This window comes from Mandrillus leucophaeus, unplaced genomic scaffold, assembly GCF_000951045.1.
Source record: "Mandrillus leucophaeus isolate KB7577 unplaced genomic scaffold, Mleu.le_1.0 Scaffold229, whole genome shotgun sequence".
NCBI classification, from domain to species: Eukaryota; Metazoa; Chordata; class Mammalia; order Primates; family Cercopithecidae; genus Mandrillus; species Mandrillus leucophaeus.
In genome coordinates, this window is record NW_012102354.1 from 592,814 (window position 1) to 616,820 (window position 24,007).

General features: G+C 40.3%; 2 protein-coding genes across 4 annotated transcripts in view; one reads left to right on the forward strand and one right to left on the reverse strand.

The window, feature by feature from the left end:
• MSH6 (mutS homolog 6) overlaps window positions 1–14,150 on the forward strand; it is a 16,296-nt gene extending 2,146 nt beyond the window's left edge. Inside the window, exons 2-9 of one of the 2 annotated variants that reach the window (XM_011981588.1) lie at window positions 2,579–2,748; window positions 5,599–8,143; window positions 10,655–10,920; window positions 12,158–12,275; window positions 12,854–12,943; window positions 13,417–13,571; window positions 13,665–13,864; window positions 13,980–14,150. In XM_011981588.1, coding sequence (XP_011836978.1) covers window positions 2,579–2,748; window positions 5,599–8,143; window positions 10,655–10,920; window positions 12,158–12,275; window positions 12,854–12,943; window positions 13,417–13,571; window positions 13,665–13,864; window positions 13,980–14,061 — 3,626 coding nt within the window. In that variant the 3' untranslated portion in view covers window positions 14,062–14,150. The remainder of the gene's footprint in view (window positions 1–2,578; window positions 2,749–5,598; window positions 8,144–10,654; window positions 10,921–12,157; window positions 12,276–12,853; window positions 12,944–13,416; window positions 13,572–13,664; window positions 13,865–13,979) is intronic. The other variant, XM_011981589.1, reaches the window with a different exon arrangement.
• Window positions 14,117–24,007, reverse strand: part of FBXO11 (F-box protein 11) — a 119,476-nt gene continuing 109,585 nt past the window's right edge. For both annotated transcript variants that reach the window (XM_011981587.1, XM_011981586.1), the window contains exons 17-23: window positions 20,882–20,958; window positions 20,330–20,473; window positions 17,427–17,537; window positions 16,731–16,838; window positions 16,298–16,406; window positions 15,521–15,619; window positions 14,117–15,440 (exon numbers count right to left, since the gene is read on the reverse strand). In XM_011981587.1, the coding sequence (XP_011836977.1) occupies window positions 15,311–15,440; window positions 15,521–15,619; window positions 16,298–16,406; window positions 16,731–16,838; window positions 17,427–17,537; window positions 20,330–20,473; window positions 20,882–20,958 (778 nt within the window). In that variant the 3' untranslated portion in view covers window positions 14,117–15,310. The remainder of the gene's footprint in view (window positions 15,441–15,520; window positions 15,620–16,297; window positions 16,407–16,730; window positions 16,839–17,426; window positions 17,538–20,329; window positions 20,474–20,881; window positions 20,959–24,007) is intronic.

A 24,007-nucleotide genomic window follows, 5' to 3' on the forward strand; every position in this document is an offset into this window, starting at 1 on the left:
AAAAAAAAAAAAAAAAAATGTCAGGTGCAGTGGCTCACACCTGTAATCCCAGCACTTTGGGAGGCCCACGTGGGTGGATCACGAGGTCAGATGTTGAAGACCAGCCTGACCAAGATGGTGAAATGCCGTGTCTACTAAAAATACAAAAATAAGCTGTAATCCCAGCTACTCGCGAAGCTGAGGCAGAGAATTGCTTAAACCTGGTAGGTGGAGGTTGCAGTGAGCCAAGATCGCGCCACTGCACTCCAGCCTGGGCAACAGAGTGAGACTTCATCTCAAAAATAAATAAAATAAAATAATAAGTGAATAAAATATAAAATGATCTCTTATTGAACCAGATGATATGTAAAGTTTCTTCTAGGACCAATTTTGAGATTTAAAAAAATACTTGGCAGAACGACTTTTATTTTTTTTTGCAATAGAGTCGCGCTTTATCACCCAGCCTGGAGTGGAATGGCACAATCTCAGCTCACTACAATCTCTGCCTCCTGGGTTCAAGCGATTCTCCTGCCTCTGCCTCCTGAGTAGCTGTGAATATGGGTGCCCATCACCAGGCCCTGCTAATTTTTGTATTTTTTAGTAGAGTTGGGGTTTCACCATGTTGGCCAGGCTGGTCTGTAACTCCTGACCTTAAGTGATCCGCCCACCTTAGCCTCCCAAAGTGCTGGGATTACAGGCGCGAGCCACTGGGCCGGCCCAGAATGACTTTAAAAAGAGATCAATAAGGCCAGGTGTGGTGGCTCATGCCTGTAATCCCAGCACTTTGGGAGACTGAGGTGGGCAGATGACCTGAGGTCAGGAGTTGGAGACCAACCTGGCCATACATGGTGAAACCCCATCTCTACTAAAATACAAAAATTAGCTGGTCATGGTGGCGCGTGCCTGTAATCTCAGCTACTCAGGAGGCTGAGGCAGGAGAATTGCTTGAACCTGGGAGGCAGTTTCTTTTTTCTTTTTTTGAGACGGAGTCTCACTTTGTCACCCAGGCTGGAGTGCAGTGGTGCAATCTTGGCTCAATGCAACCTCTGTCTCCTGGGTTCAAGTGGTCCTCCCGCCTCAGTCTCCCTAGTAGCTGAGACTACAGGTATGCACTACCACGCCTGGTTAATTTTTGTATTTTTACGAGAGACGGATGTCACCATGTTGACCAGGCTGCTTTTGAACCCCTGACCTTAAGTGATCCACTCGTCTTGGCCTCCCAAAGTGCTGGGATTACAGGTGTGAGCCACCATGCCCAGCCCTAAAGTTGTATTTTGGTGGAACGAACTGTTTTGAGAAATAAATTTTAACGCATTGAGTCTGAACGGGGCTACCCTTTCAAAATGTGAAGGCCCCTTAAAGTAGCACATTGGTTGGTTATTCTTTTATGTATTTAGATTTATCTGATCTAGTTGTCTTTGGGACAGACTCATATTATCATAGCTACATGTAACTGCCAGTGTAGTCTTTGTCTTCCTGAAGTGTTTTTTTGTTTGTTTTTATTTTTTATTTTATTTTTATTTTTGAGATGGAGTCTTGCTCTGTTGCCCAGGCTGGGATGCAGTGGTGCAATCTTGCCTCACTGCAACCTCCGCCTGCTGAGTTCAAGTGATTCTCCTGCTTCAGCCTCCCGAGTAGCTGGGACTACAGGCATGTGCCACCACACCCAGCTAATTTTTGTATTTTTAGTAGAGACGGGGTTTCACCTTATTAGTCAGGTTGGTCTTGAACTCCTGACCTCATGATCTGCCCACCTCGGCTTCCCAAAGTGCTGGGATTACAGGTACGAGCCATTGTGCCCAGCCAGTAAATTTTTAAGAAAGGTTCTCAAACCTCTTTTAAATCTTCTGTCTCACTTGAAGAGGTATGCCCTACCTGTTTTGGGCTGTACACCCAGGTCATTAGAAGAGAGACTAAGTCCTGGGTGACCCCATAGGGCACCTTCAGGGAAGTAAAATTGATGATTTTAGTTTCACCAGTAGTTTTTCCCTCAATATGTATTCCTTGTATGCTTTATTGATCTATCTATATCAGTAAAAAGTAATGGGGCATTACAAATTATACTTAATTGTTGTCATTCTTATTCATTAGGGCAAATGTTGTAGGTTGAGTCAAGTGTCCACAAGTTGTGTATGTGTGTGTATGTGTGTATATATATATATACACACACACACACAATTTTTTTTTTCCATTGAGACAGGGTCTTGCACTGTTGCCCAGGCTGGAGTGCAGTGGTGCAATCTCGGCTTACTGCAACCTCTGCCTCCCAGGTTTAAGTGATTCTCCCACCTCAGCCTCCCAAGTAGCTGAGACTATAGGTGCATACCACCACCTTCGGCTAATTTTTGTATTTTTTTGGTAGAGATGGGGTTTCACCACATTACCCAGGCTGGTCTCGAATTCCTGACCTCAAGTAGTCTGCCCCCATAAGCCTCCCAAAATGCTGGATTACAGGCGTGAGCCACTGTGCCTGGCATATATATATTTTAAGATAGAGATGGGGTTTGCTATGTTGCTCAGGCTGGTCTTGAACTGCTGGGATTACAGGTGTGAGCCCCTGTACCCAGCCCTTATTATTTATAAATACATTTCTTTCTAGGTTCAAAATCAAAGGAAGCCCAGAAGGGAGGTCATTTTTACAGTGCAAAGCCTGAAATACTGAGAGCAATGCAACGTGCAGATGAAGCCTTAAATAAAGACAAGATTAAGAGGCTTGAATTGGCAGTTTGTGATGAGCCCTCAGAGCCAGAAGAGGAAGAAGAGATGGAGGTGGGACAATTGCAAGCATTCAGTTGTTATTTATGTTAGGGTGATGGGGGAAGAAAGGGGGAGGGTGGATTAACAAGATACCTTGTTTTATATATGTGTGTATATATATATATTTTTTAATTTTTTAATGTATTTTTATTATTTATTTATTTATTTATTTTTTGAGACGGAGTCTCACTTTGCCACCCAGGCTGAAGTGCAGTGGCATGATTTAGGCTCACTGCAACTTCCATCTCCCTGGCTTCAGCGATTTTCCTGCCTCAGTCTCCCAAGTGGCTGGGATTACAGGCACACATCACCATGCCCGGCTAATTTTTGTATTTTTAGTAGAAATGGGGTTTCACCATATTGGCCAGGCTGGTCTCGAACTCCTGACCTTGTGATCTGCCCACCTCGGCCTTCCAAAGTGCTGGGATTACAGGCATGAGCCACTGCGCCCAGCTGTATTATTATATATACATGCATACTTCTGTACTTCCCTGGACTGTAGGATAAGTTAGGTTACTTAGAATCTCAACAGCTAGCATCCTTTTTACTTACGTTTTCAAACCTACTGGCAGGGTAAGCAAGAAGTAGTACCATTTTGGTAAGAAGTAGAGCGCTTGGGACAGTAAAGATGGAGTAATACATGTATAAGGGTATAGTCAGGCCCTAGAAATTAATTATCCAGTTTTATGCTTTTTATAAAAAAATTGAGATGGGGTCTCGCTATGTTGCCCAGGCTGGTCTCAAACTCCTGAGTTCAAGGGATATGTCTGCCTTGGCCTCCCAAAGTGCTGGGATTACAGGCGTGAGCCCCAGCGCCCAGCCCCAGCTTTATGCTTTTAATTCTAAAACTTTTTTTGTTGTATTTTGCATTGGTAAGAATAGATGTTAAATAAACCTTGAAATACACCTGGCTCAAACCTTAATGGTCATGGATAAAGTGAATTAAAACTTGTTAGGGGCCAGGTGTGGTGGTTAATGCCTGTAATCCCAGCACTTTAGGAAGCTGAGGCAGGTGGATGTCTTGAGGACAGGAGTTCAAGACCAGCCTGGCCAACACAGTGAAACTCTGTTTCTGTAAAAAATACAAAAATTAGCTGGGCGTGGTGGCACACACCTGTAGCCCCAATTACTTAGGAGGCTGAGGCATGAGAATTGCTTGAACTTGGGAGGCAGAGGTTGTAGTGAGCCAAGATCGTACCAGTGCATTCCAGCCCAGGTAACAGCAAGACGACTCTGTCACCAAAAAAAAAAGTTACGGAAGTGAAAAAATAATTAATTTAGAACAAGCTTGTCCAGTCCGTGACCCAGGACGGCGTTTAAATTGGCCCAACACAAATTCGTAAACTTTGTTAAAACATTTTGTGATTTTTTTTGTTGTTGTTGTTGTTTAGCTCATCAGCTATCGTTAGTGTTAGTGTATTTTATGTGTGGCCTAGATAATTCTTCTAGTGTGGCCCAGGGAAGCCGAAAGATCATTATTCTCTGATCTATCAAATTAATGAGCTACATCCTAAAAGACATTCATCTATAACTGAGCTCAGTTTCAAGTTTTGTTCCTTTTTCAGTAGATGAAATAGGGAATAAGCAAGTTGATAAAGTGGATATTTTAATTTTAAGGTTGAAACTAAGGATCATAACGTTATCAGAGGTTTAGAAGTGGATGGCAGCTACAGAGATCATCTAGCCTAATACTGGTTTAACAAATGAGGGAGATCATAATAGGTGAATGTGCTAGGCCTGAGTTGAGACAGCCAATTGTGGAAGAGCTAACACTAGAACCAGTATAAGTTGCTTACTTCTTTCTTATGCTATTAATGAGGACATCACCTCCTGGTATTTATGATATATGGTCATGCCAACAGCTTTGTCATAAATAGAACTCCCATGACAGCAATCACTTAATCCTGTAGTTAGAGATGGGGTCTCACTGTGTTGCCAGGCTGACCTTGAACTCTTGGGCTCAGTGATTCTCTCTGCAGGCACCTGCTACTGTGCCCGGTGCAGCACTTTGTGTTTTTGAACATAACCTCAAGATGTTATTGTCTTCATAGTAAAACAAAAGATGAGGCTTAGAACTGGATCATTTTGCCTTCTCTTCTTACCTCCTCCCAGTTCAAAATGCTTGCATCTCTTAATAGCATTCCCTTGGAATCGCACTTGAACTCAAACTCAAGCCTCAGCGCAGTCTTTTTTGTAGTTTTAGTCTTTTAGCCAGAGAGTCGACTTACCCCCATACCCACTCTGCTTCCTTCATAATGCTGCTTTCAGTGGGCAGAGAATCCTTACCCTTCTTGTATTATGTCACTTTGTGGGGTGGGGTTGGCGCCTGCCACACTTACAGCAAGTCCAGAGAGTTTTTTTCCACCATGTTTGCAGGAGAACTATTGGCATGGAAAATGACAATTGTTTTAATGTCAGGTGAAACTGAAGTTGATGTTCATTGAGAAGTTTCTAATTTCTGGAGGTGGGTTCTTTTTTTGGTATATGAAGTTGCAGCATATTAAGAGAATTTACAGTAGTACAGATGGCTCCACAACTTATGATGGGGTTACATAAACTAAAAATGTGTTTAATACAGCTACCCCACCAAATGTTGTAGCTTGGGCTTAGCCTAACCTATCTCAGACATACTCAGAACACTTAAATATTATCCTAAAGTTGGGCAAGATCATGTAACACAAAGCCTATTTTATAATAAGGAATTGACCATGTCATGTAATTTATCGAATACTGTACTAAAAATGAAAAACAGAGTGACTGCATGGGTACCATTATAAAGTCAAAAAATCGTAAGTCTAGCTGTCTATATTATGGTTTTCCAAATTTTGATTTGTTTTTAAAAACTCTTTCCTTTCCTGGCAGGTAGGCACAACTTATGTAACAGATAAGAGTGAAGAAGATAATGAAATTGAGAGTGAAGAGGAAGTACAGCCTAAGACACAAGGATCTAGGCGAAGTAGCCGCCAAATAAAAAAACGAAGGGTCATATCAGACTCTGAGAGTGACATTGGTGGCTCTGATGTGGAATTTAAGCCAGACACTAAGGAGGAAGGAAGCAGTGATGAAATAAGCAGTGGAGTGGGGGATAGTGAGAGTGAAGGCCCAAACAGCCCTGTCAAAGTTGCTCGAAAGCGGAAGAGAGTGGTCACTGGAAATGGCTCTCTTAAAAGGAAAAGTTCTAGGAAGGAAATGCCCTCAGCCACCAAACGAGCAACTGGCATTTCATCAGAAACCAAGAATACTTTGAGTGCTTTCTCTGCCCCTCAAAATTCTGAATCCCAAGCCCACGTTAGTGGAGGTGGTGATGACAGTAGTCGCCCTACTGTTTGGTATCATGAAACTTTAGAATGGCTTAAGGAGGAAAAGAGAAGAGATGAGCACAGGAGGCGGCCTGATCACCCCGATTTTAATGCATCTACACTCTATGTGCCTGAGGATTTCCTCAATTCCTGTACTCCTGGGATGAGGAAGTGGTGGCAGATTAAGTCTCAGAACTTTGATCTTGTCATCTGTTATAAGGTGGGGAAATTTTATGAACTGTACCACATGGATGCTCTTATTGGAGTCAGTGAACTGGGGCTGGTATTCATGAAAGGTAACTGGGCCCATTCTGGCTTTCCTGAAATTGCATTTGGCCGTTATTCAGACTCCTTGGTGCAGAAGGGCTATAAAGTAGCACGAGTGGAACAGACTGAGACTCCGGAAATGATGGAGGCACGATGCCGAAAGATGGCACATATATCCAAGTATGATAGAGTGGTGAGGAGGGAGATCTGTAGGATCATTACCAAGGGTACACAGACTTACAGTGTGCTGGAAGGTGATCCCTCTGAAAACTACAGTAAGTATCTTCTTAGCCTCAAAGAAAAAGAGGAAGATTCTTCTGGCCATACTCGTGCATATGGTGTGTGCTTTGTTGATACTTCACTGGGAAAGTTTTTCATAGGTCAGTTTTCAGATGATCGCCATTGTTCGAGATTTAGGACTCTAGTGGCACACTATCCCCCAGTACAAGTCTTATTTGAAAAAGGAAATCTCTCAAAGGAAACGAAAACAATTTTAAAGAGTTCATTGTCCTCTTCTCTTCAGGAAGGTCTGATACCTGGCTCCCAGTTTTGGGATGCATCCAAAACTTTGAGAACTCTCCTTGAGGAAGGATATTTTCGGGAAAAGCTAAGTGATGACATTGGGGTGATGTTACCCCAGGTGCTTAAAGGTATGACTTCAGAGTCAGATTCCATTGGGTTGACACCAGGAGAGAAAAGTGAATTGGCCCTCTCTGCTCTAGGTGGTTGTATCTTCTACCTCAAAAAATGCCTTATTGATCAGGAGCTTTTATCAATGGCTAATTTTGAAGAATATATTCCCTTGGATTCTGACATAGTCAGCACTACAAGATCTGGTGCTATCTTCACCAAAGCCTATCAACGAATGGTGCTAGATGCAGTGACATTAAACAACTTGGAGATTTTTCTGAATGGAACAAACGGTTCTACTGAAGGAACCCTGCTAGAGAGGGTTGATACTTGCCATACTCCCTTCGGTAAGCGGCTCCTAAAGCAATGGCTTTGTGCCCCACTCTGTAGCCCTTATGCTATCAATGATCGTCTAGATGCCATAGAAGACCTCATGGTTGTGCCTGACAAAATCTCCGAAGTTGTAGAGCTTCTAAAGAAGCTTCCAGATCTTGAGAGACTACTCAGTAAAATTCATAATGTTGGGTCTCCCCTTAAGAGTCAGAACCATCCAGATAGCAGGGCTATAATGTATGAAGAAACTACATACAGCAAAAAAAAGATCATTGATTTTCTTTCTGCTCTGGAAGGATTCAAAGTAATGTGTAAAATTATAGGGATCATGGAAGAAGTCATTGATGGTTTTAAGTCTAAAATCCTTAAGCAGGTCATCTCTCTGCAGACAAAAAATCCTGAAGGCCGTTTTCCTGATTTGACTACAGAACTGAACCGATGGGATACAGCCTTTGACCATGAAAAGGCTCGAAAGACTGGACTTATTACTCCCAAAGCAGGCTTTGACTCTGATTATGACCAAGCTCTTGCTGACATAAGAGAAAATGAACAGAGCCTCCTGGAATACCTAGAGAAACAGCGCAACAGAATTGGCTGTAGGACCATAGTCTATTGGGGGATCGGTAGGAACCGTTACCAGTTGGAAATTCCTGAGAATTTCACCACTCGCAATTTGCCAGAAGAATACGAATTGAAATCTACCAAGAAGGGCTGTAAACGATACTGGACCAAAACTATTGAGAAGAAGTTGGCTAATCTCATAAATGCTGAAGAACGGAGAGATGTATCATTGAAGGACTGCATGCGACGACTGTTCTATAACTTTGATAAAAATTACAAGGACTGGCAGTCTGCTGTAGAGTGTATCGCAGTGTTGGGTAAGACTTTGAACAAGCTTGTTCTTAAGGCTTTCATACGTAGTGCTCTATGCCAGCTGTGTATTCTCTCTAAACCTAAGTAACAAGGTATATATGGTACATATTTTGACATGCATATACGTATTTGCATCCTGACTAGGCTGCCCACAGCAATTTAAGTTACTCACCTGAAACTCGCTTTTATCTTAGTAGCCCTTTGGCCTTTCTTCAGTCTTGAGACGTGGTCTTGCTCTGTCACCCAGGCTAGAGTATGGTGACACAACCACGGCTACTGCAGCCTTGACCTCCCAGGCTTAAATGATCTTTCCACCTCAGCCTCCCCAGGTAGCTGAGACTACAGATACGCACCACCATGCATGGCTAATATTTAAACGTTTGTAGAGAGATGGGGTCTCACGGTTTGCCAGGGCTGGTCTTGAACTCCTGGGCTCAAGTGATCCTCCTGCCTCGGCTTCCCAGAGTGCTGAGGTTACAGGCATGACCCATTGCGCCTGGCCCTTTCTTCAGTCTTTAATTAAATTGAATAAAAAGTTTTTGTTTTCAGACAGTGTCTTGCTCTGTTACCCAGGACAGACCTCTCATATCTACCTCCTAGGTAGCTAGGATTTATAGGTAAGCACTTGCCTGCCCCGCTTTATTTTTTTGGTGGGGGAAGGGAGATGAAGCTTCCCTATGTTGCCCAGGCTGGTCTCAAATTCCTGACCTCAGGTGATGCTCCAGTCTCCCAAAAGTGCTAGGATTACAGGCATGAGCCACGGGGCCTGGCCAAAAGATTTGTTGTTTTTAAGATGGAGTCTCGCCCTTGCCCAGGCTGGAGTGAAATGGCACGATCTTGGCTCATTACAACTGCCGCCTCCCAGGTTCAAGCGATTCTCCTGTCTCAGCCTCCGAAGTAGCTAGGACTATGGGCATGAGCCACCACGCCCAGCCATTTTTTGTATTTTTAGTAGAAACAGGGTTTCGCCATGTTGGCCTGGCTGGTCTTGAACTCCTTATCTCAGGTGACCCACCCGCCCTAGCCTCCCAAAGTGCTGGGATTATAAGCATGAGCCACCGCACCTAGCCCAAAAGATTTTTAAATGTGTTATACTTCATGAGACAGGCTTTATTTTAGATCAAATTTTATTTTTAGTTGAGCTTTTTATTATTTGGTGAATACTGTTTCAAGGTGCTTTGTTACACTATCTGTTGATCCATCATTTTAAAATTTCATTTTATTACAACCCTCGTATTTCAGTGAGTCCATCTGCTTACAATTTTAAAAGGTCAATCGTTCCTTTTTTCTTTAGCCAAATTGTCGAAGATTCTTTCCTGCAATTGATTTTTCAAAGCCCTGAGTTAGGAATTTACAATTTGGCAACCATCTCAACTTCATAAACAATTTTGTTCTTTAAATGTCATGGCCAACATTACCTGGAACCATTGCTGTTTTATAGTTTAGGTTTATGTTGTATATGTTTTTTAAATTTTTTAGAGATGGGGTCTTGTTCTTTTCAGACGAGTACAATGGGATGACTAGCTCATAGCAGCCTCGAACTGCTGGGTTCAAACAATTCTCCTGCTTCAGCCTCCTGAGTAGCTGGGACTACAGCTGGTCATCACCACACCTGGCTGATTTTTGTATTTTTGGTAGAGACAGGGTTTTTACCATGTTGGCCAGGCTGGTCTTGAACTTCTGACCTCAAAGCGATCTGCCCACCTTGATATCCCAAAGAGCTGGGATCACAGGCATAAGCCACTGCGCCCAGCCCTGTTTTTGTTTTTAGATAACTGTAGTTTACCTGAATTTGTAACACAGTAATACAACACTATTTTGATCTGAACACAAGTATCCAATGGAACAGAATAATACACTTCCTTTTAGTGTGTTGCATTTAGTTACTGGGTAATTTAAAATCCTTCCTCAGCACAGGCGTTCAAAAACCAGTCTTCAGAGATTGTTTTAATATCAGTGTGCCAACTTTGGCACATTCTGCTAAGTAAGAGGCTTAAATGTAGCATGTCTCTCTGCTTTTTTTTTTTTTTTATTTTTTTGAGACAGAGTCTCTCTGTTGCCCAGGCTGGACTACAGTGGTGCGATCTTGACTCACTGCAACCTCTGCCTCCCAGGTTCAAGTGATTCTCCTGCCTTGGCCTCCTGAGTAGCTGGGATTACAGGCATGTGCCACCTGTATTAGGCACCGCTAATTTTTGTATTTTTAGTAGAGACGAGGTTTCACCATGTTGGTCAGGCTGGTCTCGAACTGCTTACCTCGTGATCTGCCTGCCTCAGTCTCCTGAAGTGCTGGGATTACAGGCGTGAACCACCGTGCCTGGCCTCTGCTCTTTTAGCTTTCCCTTGGCACTTCTCTGGTCCAGATGTTAGATGTATTTTGAGGGGGCAGATCTTTGGACTGTAATTGAAAGTTCTCTCTCTTATAATGAAACGTGTTATAATGAAGACCTGTAAAACACTTAGGCTGATAAAACCTCCAAAGATGAAGCCTCACTTGTTACCCTCTCTTTTAACAGATGTCTTACTGTGCCTGGCTAACTACAGTCGAGGGGGTGATGGTCCTATGTGTCGCCCAGTAATTCTGTTGCCAGAAGATACCCCCCCCTTCTTAGAGCTTAAAGGATCACGCCATCCTTGCATTACGAAGACTTTTTTTGGAGATGATTTTATTCCTAATGACATTCTAATAGGCTGTGAGGAAGAGGAGCAGGAAAATGGCAAAGCCTATTGTGTGCTTGTTACTGGACCAAATATGGGGGGCAAGTCTACACTCATGAGACAGGTAACTGCTTCTTAAGGTTTTGTTATCAGAAAGTCATTTGTGACATTAGGAACAACATACTTAGGTGATCATTTTCCAAACACAGTTACATAAAATTCAGCCAGTGACTTAATAGAAAGCAAAGGGAAATACTCCTTGTGTTATAAAAGTGAGCATTTACCTGAAACATCTCTGCTTAATGTTAAGGGGAATATATGTTAAAAAGGGGAAGGAGGTCAGTCATTCAGGTCTTGAGACTCTTTGACTTGAATTCATTTCCTCAGAAGGTAGGTATAGTCATAATGAACAAAAATACAAAGGCTGTATGAAAAGATGAAATGTTACAGGTTTATCCTTAAAATTAGACTCATTTGCAGAAATGCTTCATGTGAACAGCCTATGGCCAACTTAGGTAAGAAAGCAAATACAGTTCATGACCTCTAGCAACTGTTGGAAACTGCTCTTTAGGGATGACATGTTGGCCCTTTTTTTGTTGTTGTTGCCAAGGCTGAAGTGCAGTGATGCCATCACAGCTCACTGCAGCCTCAAACCCCCAGGTTCAACCCATCCTCCTGCTCCCCAGTAGCTGGGACTATAGATGTGCACCACCATGCCTAGCTCATTTTTTAAGAAAATTCTTAAGGCATTGTATTTATCTTCCCTTTATAACCAGGGGTTGACCAGCCACAGAACTTGTAAAGTTTTTTTGTATTTTTAAAAGGTTGTAAGAAATAGAAGTAGTAATTGGCTGGTCCCTGCTGCTCTCCTGCATTATAGTATACTTCTGTTCACCTAGTTTGCTAGAGAGAGGCAGAATAGTGTGTATAGTGATTTCCAAATTTTTTCTTTAAATCAGAATCACCTGTGACAATGTTTAAAAAAAAAAAAAGGGTGCAGAGATTCCATCCTGAAATGGATTCTCTTGATTGGAATTGATTCTAGGCATCTCTAGTAGTTTTAAAGAGCTCCTAGGTGATTCTATTCTGGCCAACGTTGAGAATCACTAGGGTAGTGGGGTTAGTAAGCAGGCTCTGATGTTTTAAAGGCCAGTGAGGCCCTATGCCTCTTGTCTCTCTCAGCCTCAACTTTCTCCATTTTAGCAAATGGATTTCAGAATAGAACCAACCTACACAGGATTGTGAAAGATTTTTTAAGAGTGCCTAGCTCTTACATAAGGGTTCATAAGAAAGACAAAAGTTTATTGTCTATAAAACTCTTGCTAACAGTCATAAAAGACCTTTTCCTCCCTCATCCACAGGCTGGCTTATTAGCTGTAATGGCCCAGATGGGTTGTTACGTCCCCGCTGAAGTGTGCAGGCTCACACCAATTGATAGAGTGTTTACTAGACTTGGTGCCTCAGATAGAATAATGTCAGGTGAGTTTTTTGTTTCCCACCTAAGTTCTCATTCATTCATTTAGATATGATAAAAGACATTTGCTTCTTGTATATGAGCCTTTTAAATCTAATGTTTGATTTTTCTGATGTTACTTTAAAAACACCACTTTTTAAGAATTGCATAGTCTCTTTTTTTTTTTTTTTTTTTTTGAGATGGAGTTTCGCTCTTGTTGCCCAAGCTGAAGTGCAATGGCATGATCTCGGCTCACTGCAACCTCTGCCTCCCAGGTTCAAGCAATTCTCCTGCCTCAGCCTCCCAAGTAGCTGGGATTACAGGCACACGCCATCACACCCAGCTAATTTTTTGTATTTTTAGTAGAAGCGGGGTTTCACCATGTTAGGCTGGTCTCGAACTCCTGACCTCAGGTGATCTGCTTGCCTCGGCCTCCTAAAGTGCTGGGATTACAGGCGTGAGCCACCGTGCCCGGCCAATCACTGTACAGTCTCTTAATGAGATTTAATATTTTACACCAGTATGTGTAGCTCATGATAGCTATATAACCTAAAAGAAGAATTTATATAATATGATTTGCATTTGTGATTTTTTTTTTTTTTAGGTGAAAGTACATTTTTTGTTGAATTAAGTGAAACTGCCAGCATACTTTTGCATGCAACAGCACATTCTCTGGTGCTTGTGGATGAATTAGGTAAGACGTTAAACTTTTCATTTGAAGGCTATCTTATAAACATTTGTCCAAAGAATTTTTCTAGAAGATTATCTGAAGGACATCTAAACAATATGACTGTCTTTAGAGCATGCACTCACCATTATGGCACAGACCCATAGTTGCAGATAAAAGGTGATATTGTGAAAGGCTTTTGATTACCCATTAATTACTAGGCCTTACGTTGTTCAATTATAATAAAACAAATTAATAAAACATAATACAGGGATGAGAACACTAATAGGAGGACTCACGAAGTTTCTGACCTTGAGCGATACTGTATTTAAAAGAAACCTCACTCCCCATGGGCTGCTAAGCAGACTTGTTTAGCTAAACAAGGTCTATTTATAGAATGCTTTTAGACATGGATATACTAACAGATGCTATTTTTCTGTCCTAGCATTTTTATTTTAATTCCCTTGAGTTACATCCTTATGCATATTTTACTTTAACAGGAAGAGGTACTGCAACATTTGATGGGACAGCAATAGCAAATGCAGTTGTTAAAGAACTTGCTGAGACTATAAAATGTCGTACATTATTTTCAACTCACTACCATTCATTAGTAGAAGATTATTCTCAAAATGTTGCTGTGCGCTTAGGACATATGGTATGTGCAAATAGTTTTTTTCCACAAATTCGGTTTTTTGAGAGGGCCCTTCTGTTGCTAGCACATGTATCGCTAATATTTTTCTTTCTTAAGGCATGCATGGTAGAAAATGAATGTGAAGACCCCAGCCAGGAGACTATTACCTTCCTCTATAAATTCATTAAGGGAGCTTGTCCTAAAAGCTATGGCTTTAATGCAGCAAGGCTTGCTAATCTCCCAGAGGAAGTTATTCAAAAGGGACATAGAAAAGCAAGAGAATTTGAGAAGATGAATCAGTCTCTACGATTATTTCGGTAACTATAATGGAATTATAACTGACCTTAAGTTTCATAAAAACAGTAAAAGTGGGAGGGATGGATGCACTATGAAAAACAAAAAAAATTTTTCTTTTTTTTTTTTAATTTTAAGGGAAGTTTGCCTGGCTAGTGAAAGGTCAACTGTAGATGCTGAAGCTGTCCATAAATTGCTGACTTTGATTAAGGAATTATAGACTACATTGGAAGCTTTGAGTTGACTTCTGACAAACTTGGTAAATTCAGACAACATTATGATCTAATAAACTTTATTTTTTAAAAATGACCATTTTTCCATTTTCTTTCTAGGAAATTAAACCCTTTTAATTCTTATCTACCTTCTACATAATGGTTATTGAATACTCCACAATATATTAAGTCTAGATGTTATGGTACATGCATACACTTTCAGGCTGTTTTATACCCACTGTCACCAATACACATAAATGGGGGAGGGAAAGCTAGGAAACTGTATAGGGCTGTATATATACTTGTCTCAGCTTAATGCAGGAAATTGTTTTAATTTCCAGCAGTTTTGTCTAAACTGTTCAAAAAAAAACTATGAACAGAGTTCAAATACAGGACTGTTTTGAAGAGACTTTCTAAAGTGTACTTTAAAACATAGTAGTTTTTTTACCTTTCACAAAACTGAGTTACAAGAATACTTTTGTTTTACAGTGCATCCCTTCCTAGGAAGTCTCATTAAAACACTCACTTTTTCTAGGGGTGATTTTGAATGCTGCACAGGGAAGGGAAGAAAATAATAGTCTTAACTTTTCTTAAAGGATACCAGAAACATTGCTGGATATAATTTAAGATTAGTGTTTTCTCTTTCATAGAAAGAACGTACATACTGGGACATGAGTACAGTTACAGCAAGTCTAGGTGTGCTAACAAAACAGGGCACATTCAAGTACAATAAGATTTTGCTTGAAATTAAAAACAAACTACATGAGATTAAAGCATTAAAATCATATTTCTCAATCTGAATACATGTTAAAAAAAAAATCAAAAGGAACGCAGAAGTGCTAGCTCACATTTTTACCATATTACAAAAGCAATTGGTACCCATGTCCATAAAGGCAGCAACAAAGCTGCTTGTCTATTGAAGATTACTACTGCAAATTGGACTGCATTCAATGCTAGTTGTAAAAACACCAGCTTTTCAGAAGTTGGTATCTGTACAAAATTGCAGCTTATTTTCTTCACTTCTGTCCCTTCAAGTCTTTACACAGTAATGCTAAAACACCCAGCTTTGAGATCCTGAGTCAATATATTGCCACTTTCTTTTTGGTAGCTTGAGCTTCATAGTGTCAACTGACCTTGTGTATCCATTTTTAATACAGTCTCTTCCTGTAGCATGGGCAAATATGTTAAATCTTCTTCCAAAAAAATGTTTTAAGTTATGATGTTACAATGGCAGGACTTTTTCTTTAGGGAAGGAATTCAGTTGTGCTGCAATGTATTAGATTCTATAGGTGGAGCAGAGTCATATAGTGTATCTGTATCATGTGTAGGCTCACCAGCTAATGTACAAGGATTAGACAGTGTTCCAGCACCACAGTCACAGAAAAACCTAAAGCAAAATAAAAACCTCAATTAGAAACGTGAGGGGGAAAGTAATTGGGTAATATAGCAAGCAAGTGTGCTACATACCTATCATGTCTAATAAACTCTACATCATGTCCCTGATGGCACTTCTTAATGCAGTTCACACATATGGCATTTCGATCTGTGGTGTTACAAGTATGACATCTAAAAAGCAAAAGCTTAAATTACTTTTCTCAAACATGTCATTAATGCAAAACAACATTCCATTCTGTTTATATATTACCCTATGACCTTTGGCTTTAAGAGGACCAAAACAAAATTCTTTGTGGCTCCAGCCCAGATTAATTCTGAAAAGGAACTTTAATGGAATAAGTGATTTTCCTGTCTTTGTCTTCTGAGGGAAGACGGATGATTTGTAAGTTGTATAAAGGCAGTTCTTTCCACTTTAAAAGCCTCTCAAATCTTTCTGGGCTGAATCAATTTGGAGGAGTGAAGAGTCAAAACTGTCATGGTGATTGGGATATATCAAACACTTGACATCTTTACCCTGAAATTTCTAGGAAAACAATACGTTACACAACATAAGTTACATGACATCAGTTACTGTAGTATTAGGTTTTTCCAGTTATGGTCTTTGTTTTGTTTTGTAGAGACAGGGTCTCCCTATGTTGCCCAGGCTGGTTTAGTGCTAGGATTACGGGCATAAGCCACCACGCCTAACCATAGTTACAGTCTTAAACACACGATATTTAAGTAGATTGATTATAAAATTTTCAGTTATAGTCTCAACACTGGCAAATAGCCAAAAATGCTAGGCACTGCTAATTTAAAAAGGAAATCAGTCTTCCTCTTTTCAGGACTCACAATATATTTCTAAGTTACCTGTAGAAATCATGCATGGGATAGCTGGTATAACTTGATATTTTATATAAACATTGGCCTCTACTAACAGCCTTTTCTATGGCATCTTGATTGTTCATTATTTTGTTATCTGTAATAAAAAAGAATAAGTAAAAATCCAGAGGAGTGTTAATATTTTAAAAACTAAAGATTACAGGATTATTCTAACAGAAGAGCCACTATTTTTAAGAGCTTTAAATGAAGCTAACCAATGAATTGTAAGAAATCAGCTAAGAATAGAATTTTCCTTGTATAAGATACTTCAACCATTTAGAACCAAAGCTCTGTTTCTTTCAAAACCTCTTAAATTGTTGCTAACTTGGGGAGTGACATAAGGAATCAAGTTATAAAACGGCCTCTGATATCTTTCATGGCGTACTGCATATATTTATAGGTATAACAGGCTACAACATACCTTTCATTGTCACATTAACACCAGATGCTAAAAATAAGCCTCCAAATCGGTTGTTAAAAATCTGATTGCCTTCTAGTGTTGCAGTTGCGTGATTTGTAATTTCAATACCTGAAGTAAAATTTACAAACAAGTAGATACATCACTTTATACTGCTTCTTAAAAACCTGAAATTAGCATGCAAATGTAAACTGGTTCTTTTATAAAAGTACATTAACCCTCAATGTCTACTGAATAAAATGTAGATATTTATTTCAACCACCAACAGTAACATTCACTTATAGATTATGGTCAAAACCACAATTTCGCACTAGCCTGTCTTAAATACATGATACTTGGATTTCATTTGCATCCATTTTAACATCTGTGTTTCTGTTGCAGACTTAAATTGGTAAATTCATCTGAAGAACTGAATTTATCTGTATTCCTAGTGGTAATACAAGCCTGCATTTATTCTATCCCAATAAATGTTTCATAATCATGACTAAGCAATAACAGCAATATTTCTTAGGAGTCTGGCTTATAGTAGAAGAATCCAGAACCTGATTAGGTGCTCTCGTAAGTGAATGAATAGGCATTCAGCCACTTCAGCAGCACACTTTACACATTTTAGTTAATAAGCGAAACAATGAATATACTCCACATCAAACACTTTGCAGAACTATATATAAGCCACAGGTAAGAAAAGAAAATACAAACCTGCAGCAAATCCATCAAATATTCTGTTTTTCCTTAAGATTGGATGACTATTAGTGCTGATGAGAACACCTGCTTGAGCATTCCTGAAAATATCATTTTCTTCAAGGAGACCTATAATAAAATATTTCCTTAGATTAAGGCTAATGCATATAACAGACTCTACTAGCGTTTTTGGGGGTATTTAGGTTTGCTTTTAGTTTCTTATTTAACTGCATTGTAAAATTCACAGGGCTATTTTTTCAGCCAAAAAGTTTATTATCAGAGGTATTAAGGATCTAACAATTGCTAAAATGACAGGTAAGAGCATTGTGACCAATCTGCCATCTCCATGATAGCAGGGACCATGTCTAAGTTTACTCACCACTTCATCTTCAGTGCCAGGTACACAGTTGATTCTCAATGAGTATTGCTGAATTAAAGTTAATTCCTTTGAAATATTTCTAGAACCTCTGTATCCTCTGTTTTTAGCTCACGCAAGCAAGCCCTTATTTCTGGCCTTTATTACTATAATCATTTCCTAATGAGTTTCCTTTATTCCAGTTTCATCTGCTGCATAGTTCCCAGTCAGTTAACTACAACTCCTATCTTGCCTTTCTCTCTAACAAACTACTTTCAGAATAAAGTTTAACATCACCTTGCCTTTCAAAATATCCCTCCACTTGTTTGTCTTAATGTGAGACATGGTTTTATTTCTGTAGACATGTGACCCCTCTGGTATTTCACATTACTGACCTAAACTTTCCCCTGGATGAGTGGGAAAAATCTGACTCAGGGACTTCTTGGGGTCCATTCTGTTCACTCTCTGGGTATTAATATTTCTGGGTTCTGTCCCTCTCATTTCCCTCTGCATACTCTTTGGGTGATCTTACATCTTGCAACTATTACATACACACTGTTGCTTTTTTATTTTTGAGACAGTCTCTGCCACCCAGGCTGGAGTGCCATGGTGCGATCTTGGCTCACTGCAACCCCCGCCTCCGGGTTCAAGCAGTTCTGATTCAGCTTCCCAAGTAGCTGGGATTACAAGCACCTGCCATCACACCTGGCGATTTTTTTTTTTTTGTTTTTTTGTTTTTTTGGTATTTTTAGATTTCACCATGTTGGCCAGGCTGGTCTCAAACTCCTGACCTCAAGTGATCCACCCACCTGGGCCTCCCCAAAGTGCTGGAATTACAGGCATGAGCCACTACACCCAGCCACTGTTGCTAATTCTTCTATTCATTTAGCTTAGTATAATTAATCACATTCTGGTCATAACCAATTTGGATATTCCAGAAGACAACCTTGGATTCAATGTTTAAAAACTGACCTTACTGTTTTCCAGAAACCATCTCCTATATAACTTACCTCAGTGAAAGGTAGTCACCCAAATCAGAATCCCAAGTATCCATATTTCACTTTTCTTTCAACCCCCATATTAAATCAATGACCCAGTCCTGTTGGTTCCACCCTTTTTATAGAGATAGGTCTTGCTATATTGCCTAGGCTGGTCTCCAACTCCAGACTCAAGTGATACTCCTACCTTAGCCTCTGGAGCAGCTGGAAGTACAGGTGTGAGCCACTGTGCCCAGCTGGTTCTGTCCTTTTAAATATCATTAACATGTCCCACCACCCCCAACCTTTTCATACCCTTATGCTATCATTTTAGTTTAGGCTCTCATTATTTATTTCCTGAGTTATTCCAAGCCCCTGTCTCTAATCTTGATTATTTTCACTACAACCTCAAGTGCTATTGCTAAAATGGAGTCCAAACTCCTTACTGCATATAGAAAACCTCATGATTTGGGCCTTGCCCCTTCTCTAGCCTCAACTTTCAGTACCTCTTCCCTTGTGTTCAATTTCCTCTAGACTTTTGTTTACAATGTGTTCCACTCCATCACACTATACATTTTATGGATATAGTGCTGTTTCATATAGCATTATATCTCTAGCATCTGTATGACAGTGGTTGGTACAGAGATTTTAAATCAGTATTTAAAGAATAAAAGTGAAATAACATCTGGAATGGTCTGTTCACCTCTCCCAAACCCATTTACCAGTAAATATCTACTCATTTTTCAAGACAGCTCAAAAGTGATTTGACTTGCATGAACCGTTTCTCAACACCTTGCAAATAAACCATTCTGTATTGTGTCTTCACTATATTTTGTAAAAACTATCTGAGATTATGTTACTTCACTGAATTACTAGATTATAAGCTCCTGGAGAGTCTGTCAATGGATCATCACTGCTTGGTTGTAGTATTAAATTTTGTTCATTAAATCTTGGTATGTTAGAGTAATAACTAGCTATTCTATGTAAGATAGGTACAAATGTTGGGTTATTGACATTTCAGGAACAGTGACAGATTTGCATTACGGCAGCTCTGTGAATCTCTGTATACATGCCTCTGTAAGGGGCAGCCACTATGGAACTTTTGCCTTAATGCAAAGTGAGTTGACCTTTATGAATACCAAACCAGGCACATCTTGGCTTCATTAATTCCATTCACCAACAAACACAGGTGAAAGCAGTTACAAAAGCAATACCCGTTTACTAAAGACATTTTCAAATATTTACAAATCAATTAATTTCTCACACCTATTTCTATAACTTGACTTTGAAGTTTATTATAATCATATTACTATTCTGAATAAAAGGTCCAGAGAATGTAAACAAATTCTATCTTTAAAAAGGCTTACTGACAACTGCAGACTCAAAGTGGCTACAAAAGGAAAAGAAAAGTATTTTAAACATTTGTCTCTTAACACTAGGCACTATCTCCTAAACCAGCTCAACTTGATAACGAAAAAGACTTGAGATTCACTCATTTATAACTTAGTTAGCAATGTCATTGATCATTAGAGATATGGAAGAATAATGGAAAATTGGATTTTTCACTAATGCAAAATTAACAACAATACCTCGACCCCCATTAAATATACAGATGCCACCATCTCTTCCATCATGGATTTTATTTCTTCTTAGTGTAGGATTACTATCTGTCTTAATCCAGACTCCAGCCATTGCATTGTCAAATATTTCATTGTCTTCTATACAGCCTAGACCTATAAATGCAAAAATGTAGGTTATCTAGAAGGTATATTTCTTTCTTATTTTATTTTTTTTTTTTTTGAGAGGGAGTCTCACTCTGTTGCCAGGCTGAGTGCAGTGGCGTGATTTCGGCTCACTGCAATCTCCGCCTTCCGGGGTTCAAGCGATTCTCCTGCCTCAGCCTCCCGAGTAGCTGGGAATACAGGCATGTGCCACCATGCCCAGCTAATTTTTGTAAGATTTAGTAGAGATAGGGTTTCACCATGTTGGCCAAGCTGATCTTAAACTCCTGACCTCAGGTGATCCACCCGTCTCGGCCTCCCAAAGTGCTGGGATTACAGGCGTGAGCCACCGTGCCCGGCCTAGGAAGTGTATTTCTAAAGTCTATTAACACAGAGAAAAAGATGACAGATAAAACATACCAGAATTATAAACTAGAATTCCACCATTCTGTCCTCCCCAGATTTTGTTGCGTCTAATTTTGGGGTTGCTTCCAGTCCTGTGAATAGAATAGAAAATAGTATCATTTCAATAGCTTCTACTCCCATATCCTCATGTTACGTGAGGTAAACAGTGGAGAAATCCACGTAAGTCATATAGTAAGAATTAACTATGCAATAGAGTCCTTCAAGATGCCCTAAGAAGAAAGTGGTTTAATTTTGCTTAATCCTGTATTTCCCACAGAACATACTTTACTACAGATTATTATTATAGAGTTTCCTAACATGTAAACTAAATGGGGTTATATTAAGTGACTTATATATTCCCCTCATACGTAAAATGAAGGAATGAATTACAGGCATACCTTGGAGATAATTGCAGGTTCCGTTCCAGACCACCATAATAAAGCGAGTATGGCAATAAAGAGAGTTGCACGAATTTTTTGGTTTCCTAGTGTGTTTACATTATATTGTAGTCTATTAAGTATGCAATAGCATTTCATTAAAAAAAAGTACATACCCTAACTTACAAATACTTTATTCCTAAAAATGCTAATAATAATCTGAGTCTTCAGAGAGTTTAACAAAAAAAAAAAAAAAAGAGATGGGGTCTTGCTCTGTCACCCAGGCTGGAGTTGCAGTGGCATGATCATAGCTCACTGCAGCCTCGAACTCTTGGGCTCAAGCAATCCTCCTGCCTAAGCCTCCCAAGTAGCTGGGACTACAGGTGCATGGCACCATGCCCAGTTAATTTTTGTATTTTTTGTAGAGATGGGTTTTGCCATGTTGCTCAGGCTGTTCTCAAACTCCTGGGTTCAAGTGATCCACCTGCCTCAGTCTCCCCAAGTGTTAGGACTACAGGCATGATCTACTGCACCTGACGAATTGGCAATCTCTTAAAATAAGACAAATTTGCCACATAGACTGATTTCCTTTCATGGAAGATTTCTCTGTAGCATTCCTACATGCAATGTTGTTATAGCATTTTGCTCACAGTAGAATTTCTTTCAAAATTGTCAATCCTTGCCAACCCTGCTACTACTTTATTAACAGGCTTATGCAATATTCTAAATCCTTTGTTGTCATTTCAACCATGTTCACAGCATCTTCAACAGGAACAGACTCCACCTCAAGAAAAACCACTCTTTGCTCATCCGTAAGAAGCAACTCCTCATCTGTCCAAGCTTTATCATGAGGTTGCAGCAATTCAGTCACATCTTTAAGTTTCATTTTCTAATTCTACTTCTCTTGCAATTTCTACCACGCCTGGAATTAGTTCCTCCACCAAAGTCTTACACTACCCTAGTCACCCATGAGGGTTGGAATCAACTTCTTCCAAACTCCTGTTAATGTCGTTATTATTATTTTTTTTGTCCTGGCCATGAAAACCTTTATTTTTATATTTAGGTTTGATGAATGAACAGCCATGCAGAAATGTGACTGGACACAAAGGATCTGGCCTAACGGTGATGGATGGAGTGGGGGAAACCCAGCAAAGTCACTCTGTACAATTCCCCTTCCCCTGGGTATGGGGCAGGACCCCCTCGGGAATGAGGATCTTCCAGGGAGAAAGGAAAGAGTGACCTTGCTAGGTTTTATGGCTGGCTTTGAGAGAAAAGAATTCTAGTTTCTAAGACCTGCTTTGGGGAAAAAGAATTCTGGCTTCTGGGACTCAATTTGGGGGAGAAAAGGGGGCAGGAACCAGGAGGGAAGGACAAAGACCTGGCTTCTGAGGTCTTCCAGTCTCCTCTGGGTCAGAGTAGTCTGTATGCCAAGGTGCCATACTTCGGGGTTTAATGAGCCCTGACAGCAGGTCCTTGCAGATTTCACAGGTAACTTGTGATCCAAGTAACTGGCTTTCAGTCCCCCAATTTCAGAGAACTTTAGCAAAGCCTGGCTGAAATTGGCCAAGTGTTAGAAGAACCTCTTCAAAGCTGAAATTCATCGAGTTCTTCAGCTGAGGGCGTTAAGAATCCCAGATGTAAGGTTAACAAGAGTTAGAAGTTCTGGAGTTTTCCCTGCACGCCCCAGCTCTTGAGCATCAACAGGCCAGAAGCTCACAATATCTGATCCTCCTGTGGCTCAGCAGGGATGTGTTTTAGAGCAGCATGTTCAGAATGAAACTGGCGCACTTAGTTGAGCCTCGAGGACCTTTTGAAGTCATGCGTGGCCCATGCTGGCCTCATGGGAACACAGGTGCTCCAGCACCCGATGTGTTCAGGACTAGGTGGGGGGGAAACTTCAGCCCTGAAAACATCCCCCTGCTGTCTAGACCAGCCTGCCCCATGGCCAAGGGTGGTGAGAACCCTGGCCACCCCTTGGGTTGCACCCCTGCCAGTACTAGAACTTAGCTCTTTCTGGGCAGAAAAGCTCAACATTTAGCTCAGGGCATAACTGGAATTTTTTTTTTTTGAGACAGGGTCTCACTCAGTCATCCAGGCTGAAGCGCAGTGGTATGATCATAGCTCACTGCAGCCTCGACTTCCTGGGCTCAAGCAATCCTCCCACCTCAGCCTTCTGGGTAGCTGGGACCACAGGTGCATGCCATCATGCCTAGCTAATTTTTTTCTATCTTTTACAGAGACAGGGTTTCACTATGTTGTGCAGGCTGGTCTTGAACTCCTGGCCTCAGGTGATCCTTCCACCTCAGCCTCCCAAAATGCTTGGATTACAGCACTTTTTCAGATCTCCTCCCAGGAATCATGAATGTTCTTAATGAAATCTGGAATGGTGAATCCAGAGGTTTTCAATTTACTTTGCCCAGATTCATCAGAGGAATCACTATTTATGGCAACTACTGCTTTCTAAAAATAATTTCTTATATAAAAAGACTTAAAAATTGAAATTACTCCTTGATCCATGGACTGTGGGATGGATGCTGTATTAGCAGGCATGAAAACAACATTAATCTAATCTCCTTGTACATCTGCATCAGAATTCTTGGGTTACTGGGTGCATTGTCAATGAGCAGTAATATTTTGAAGTATTTTTTTCTGAGCACTAGGTCTCAATAGTGGACTTAACATATTCAGTAAACTGTACTGTAAATTCATGTGCTATCATCCATGATTTGTTGTTTCCTTTATGATATGTTTTGTGGACTTAACA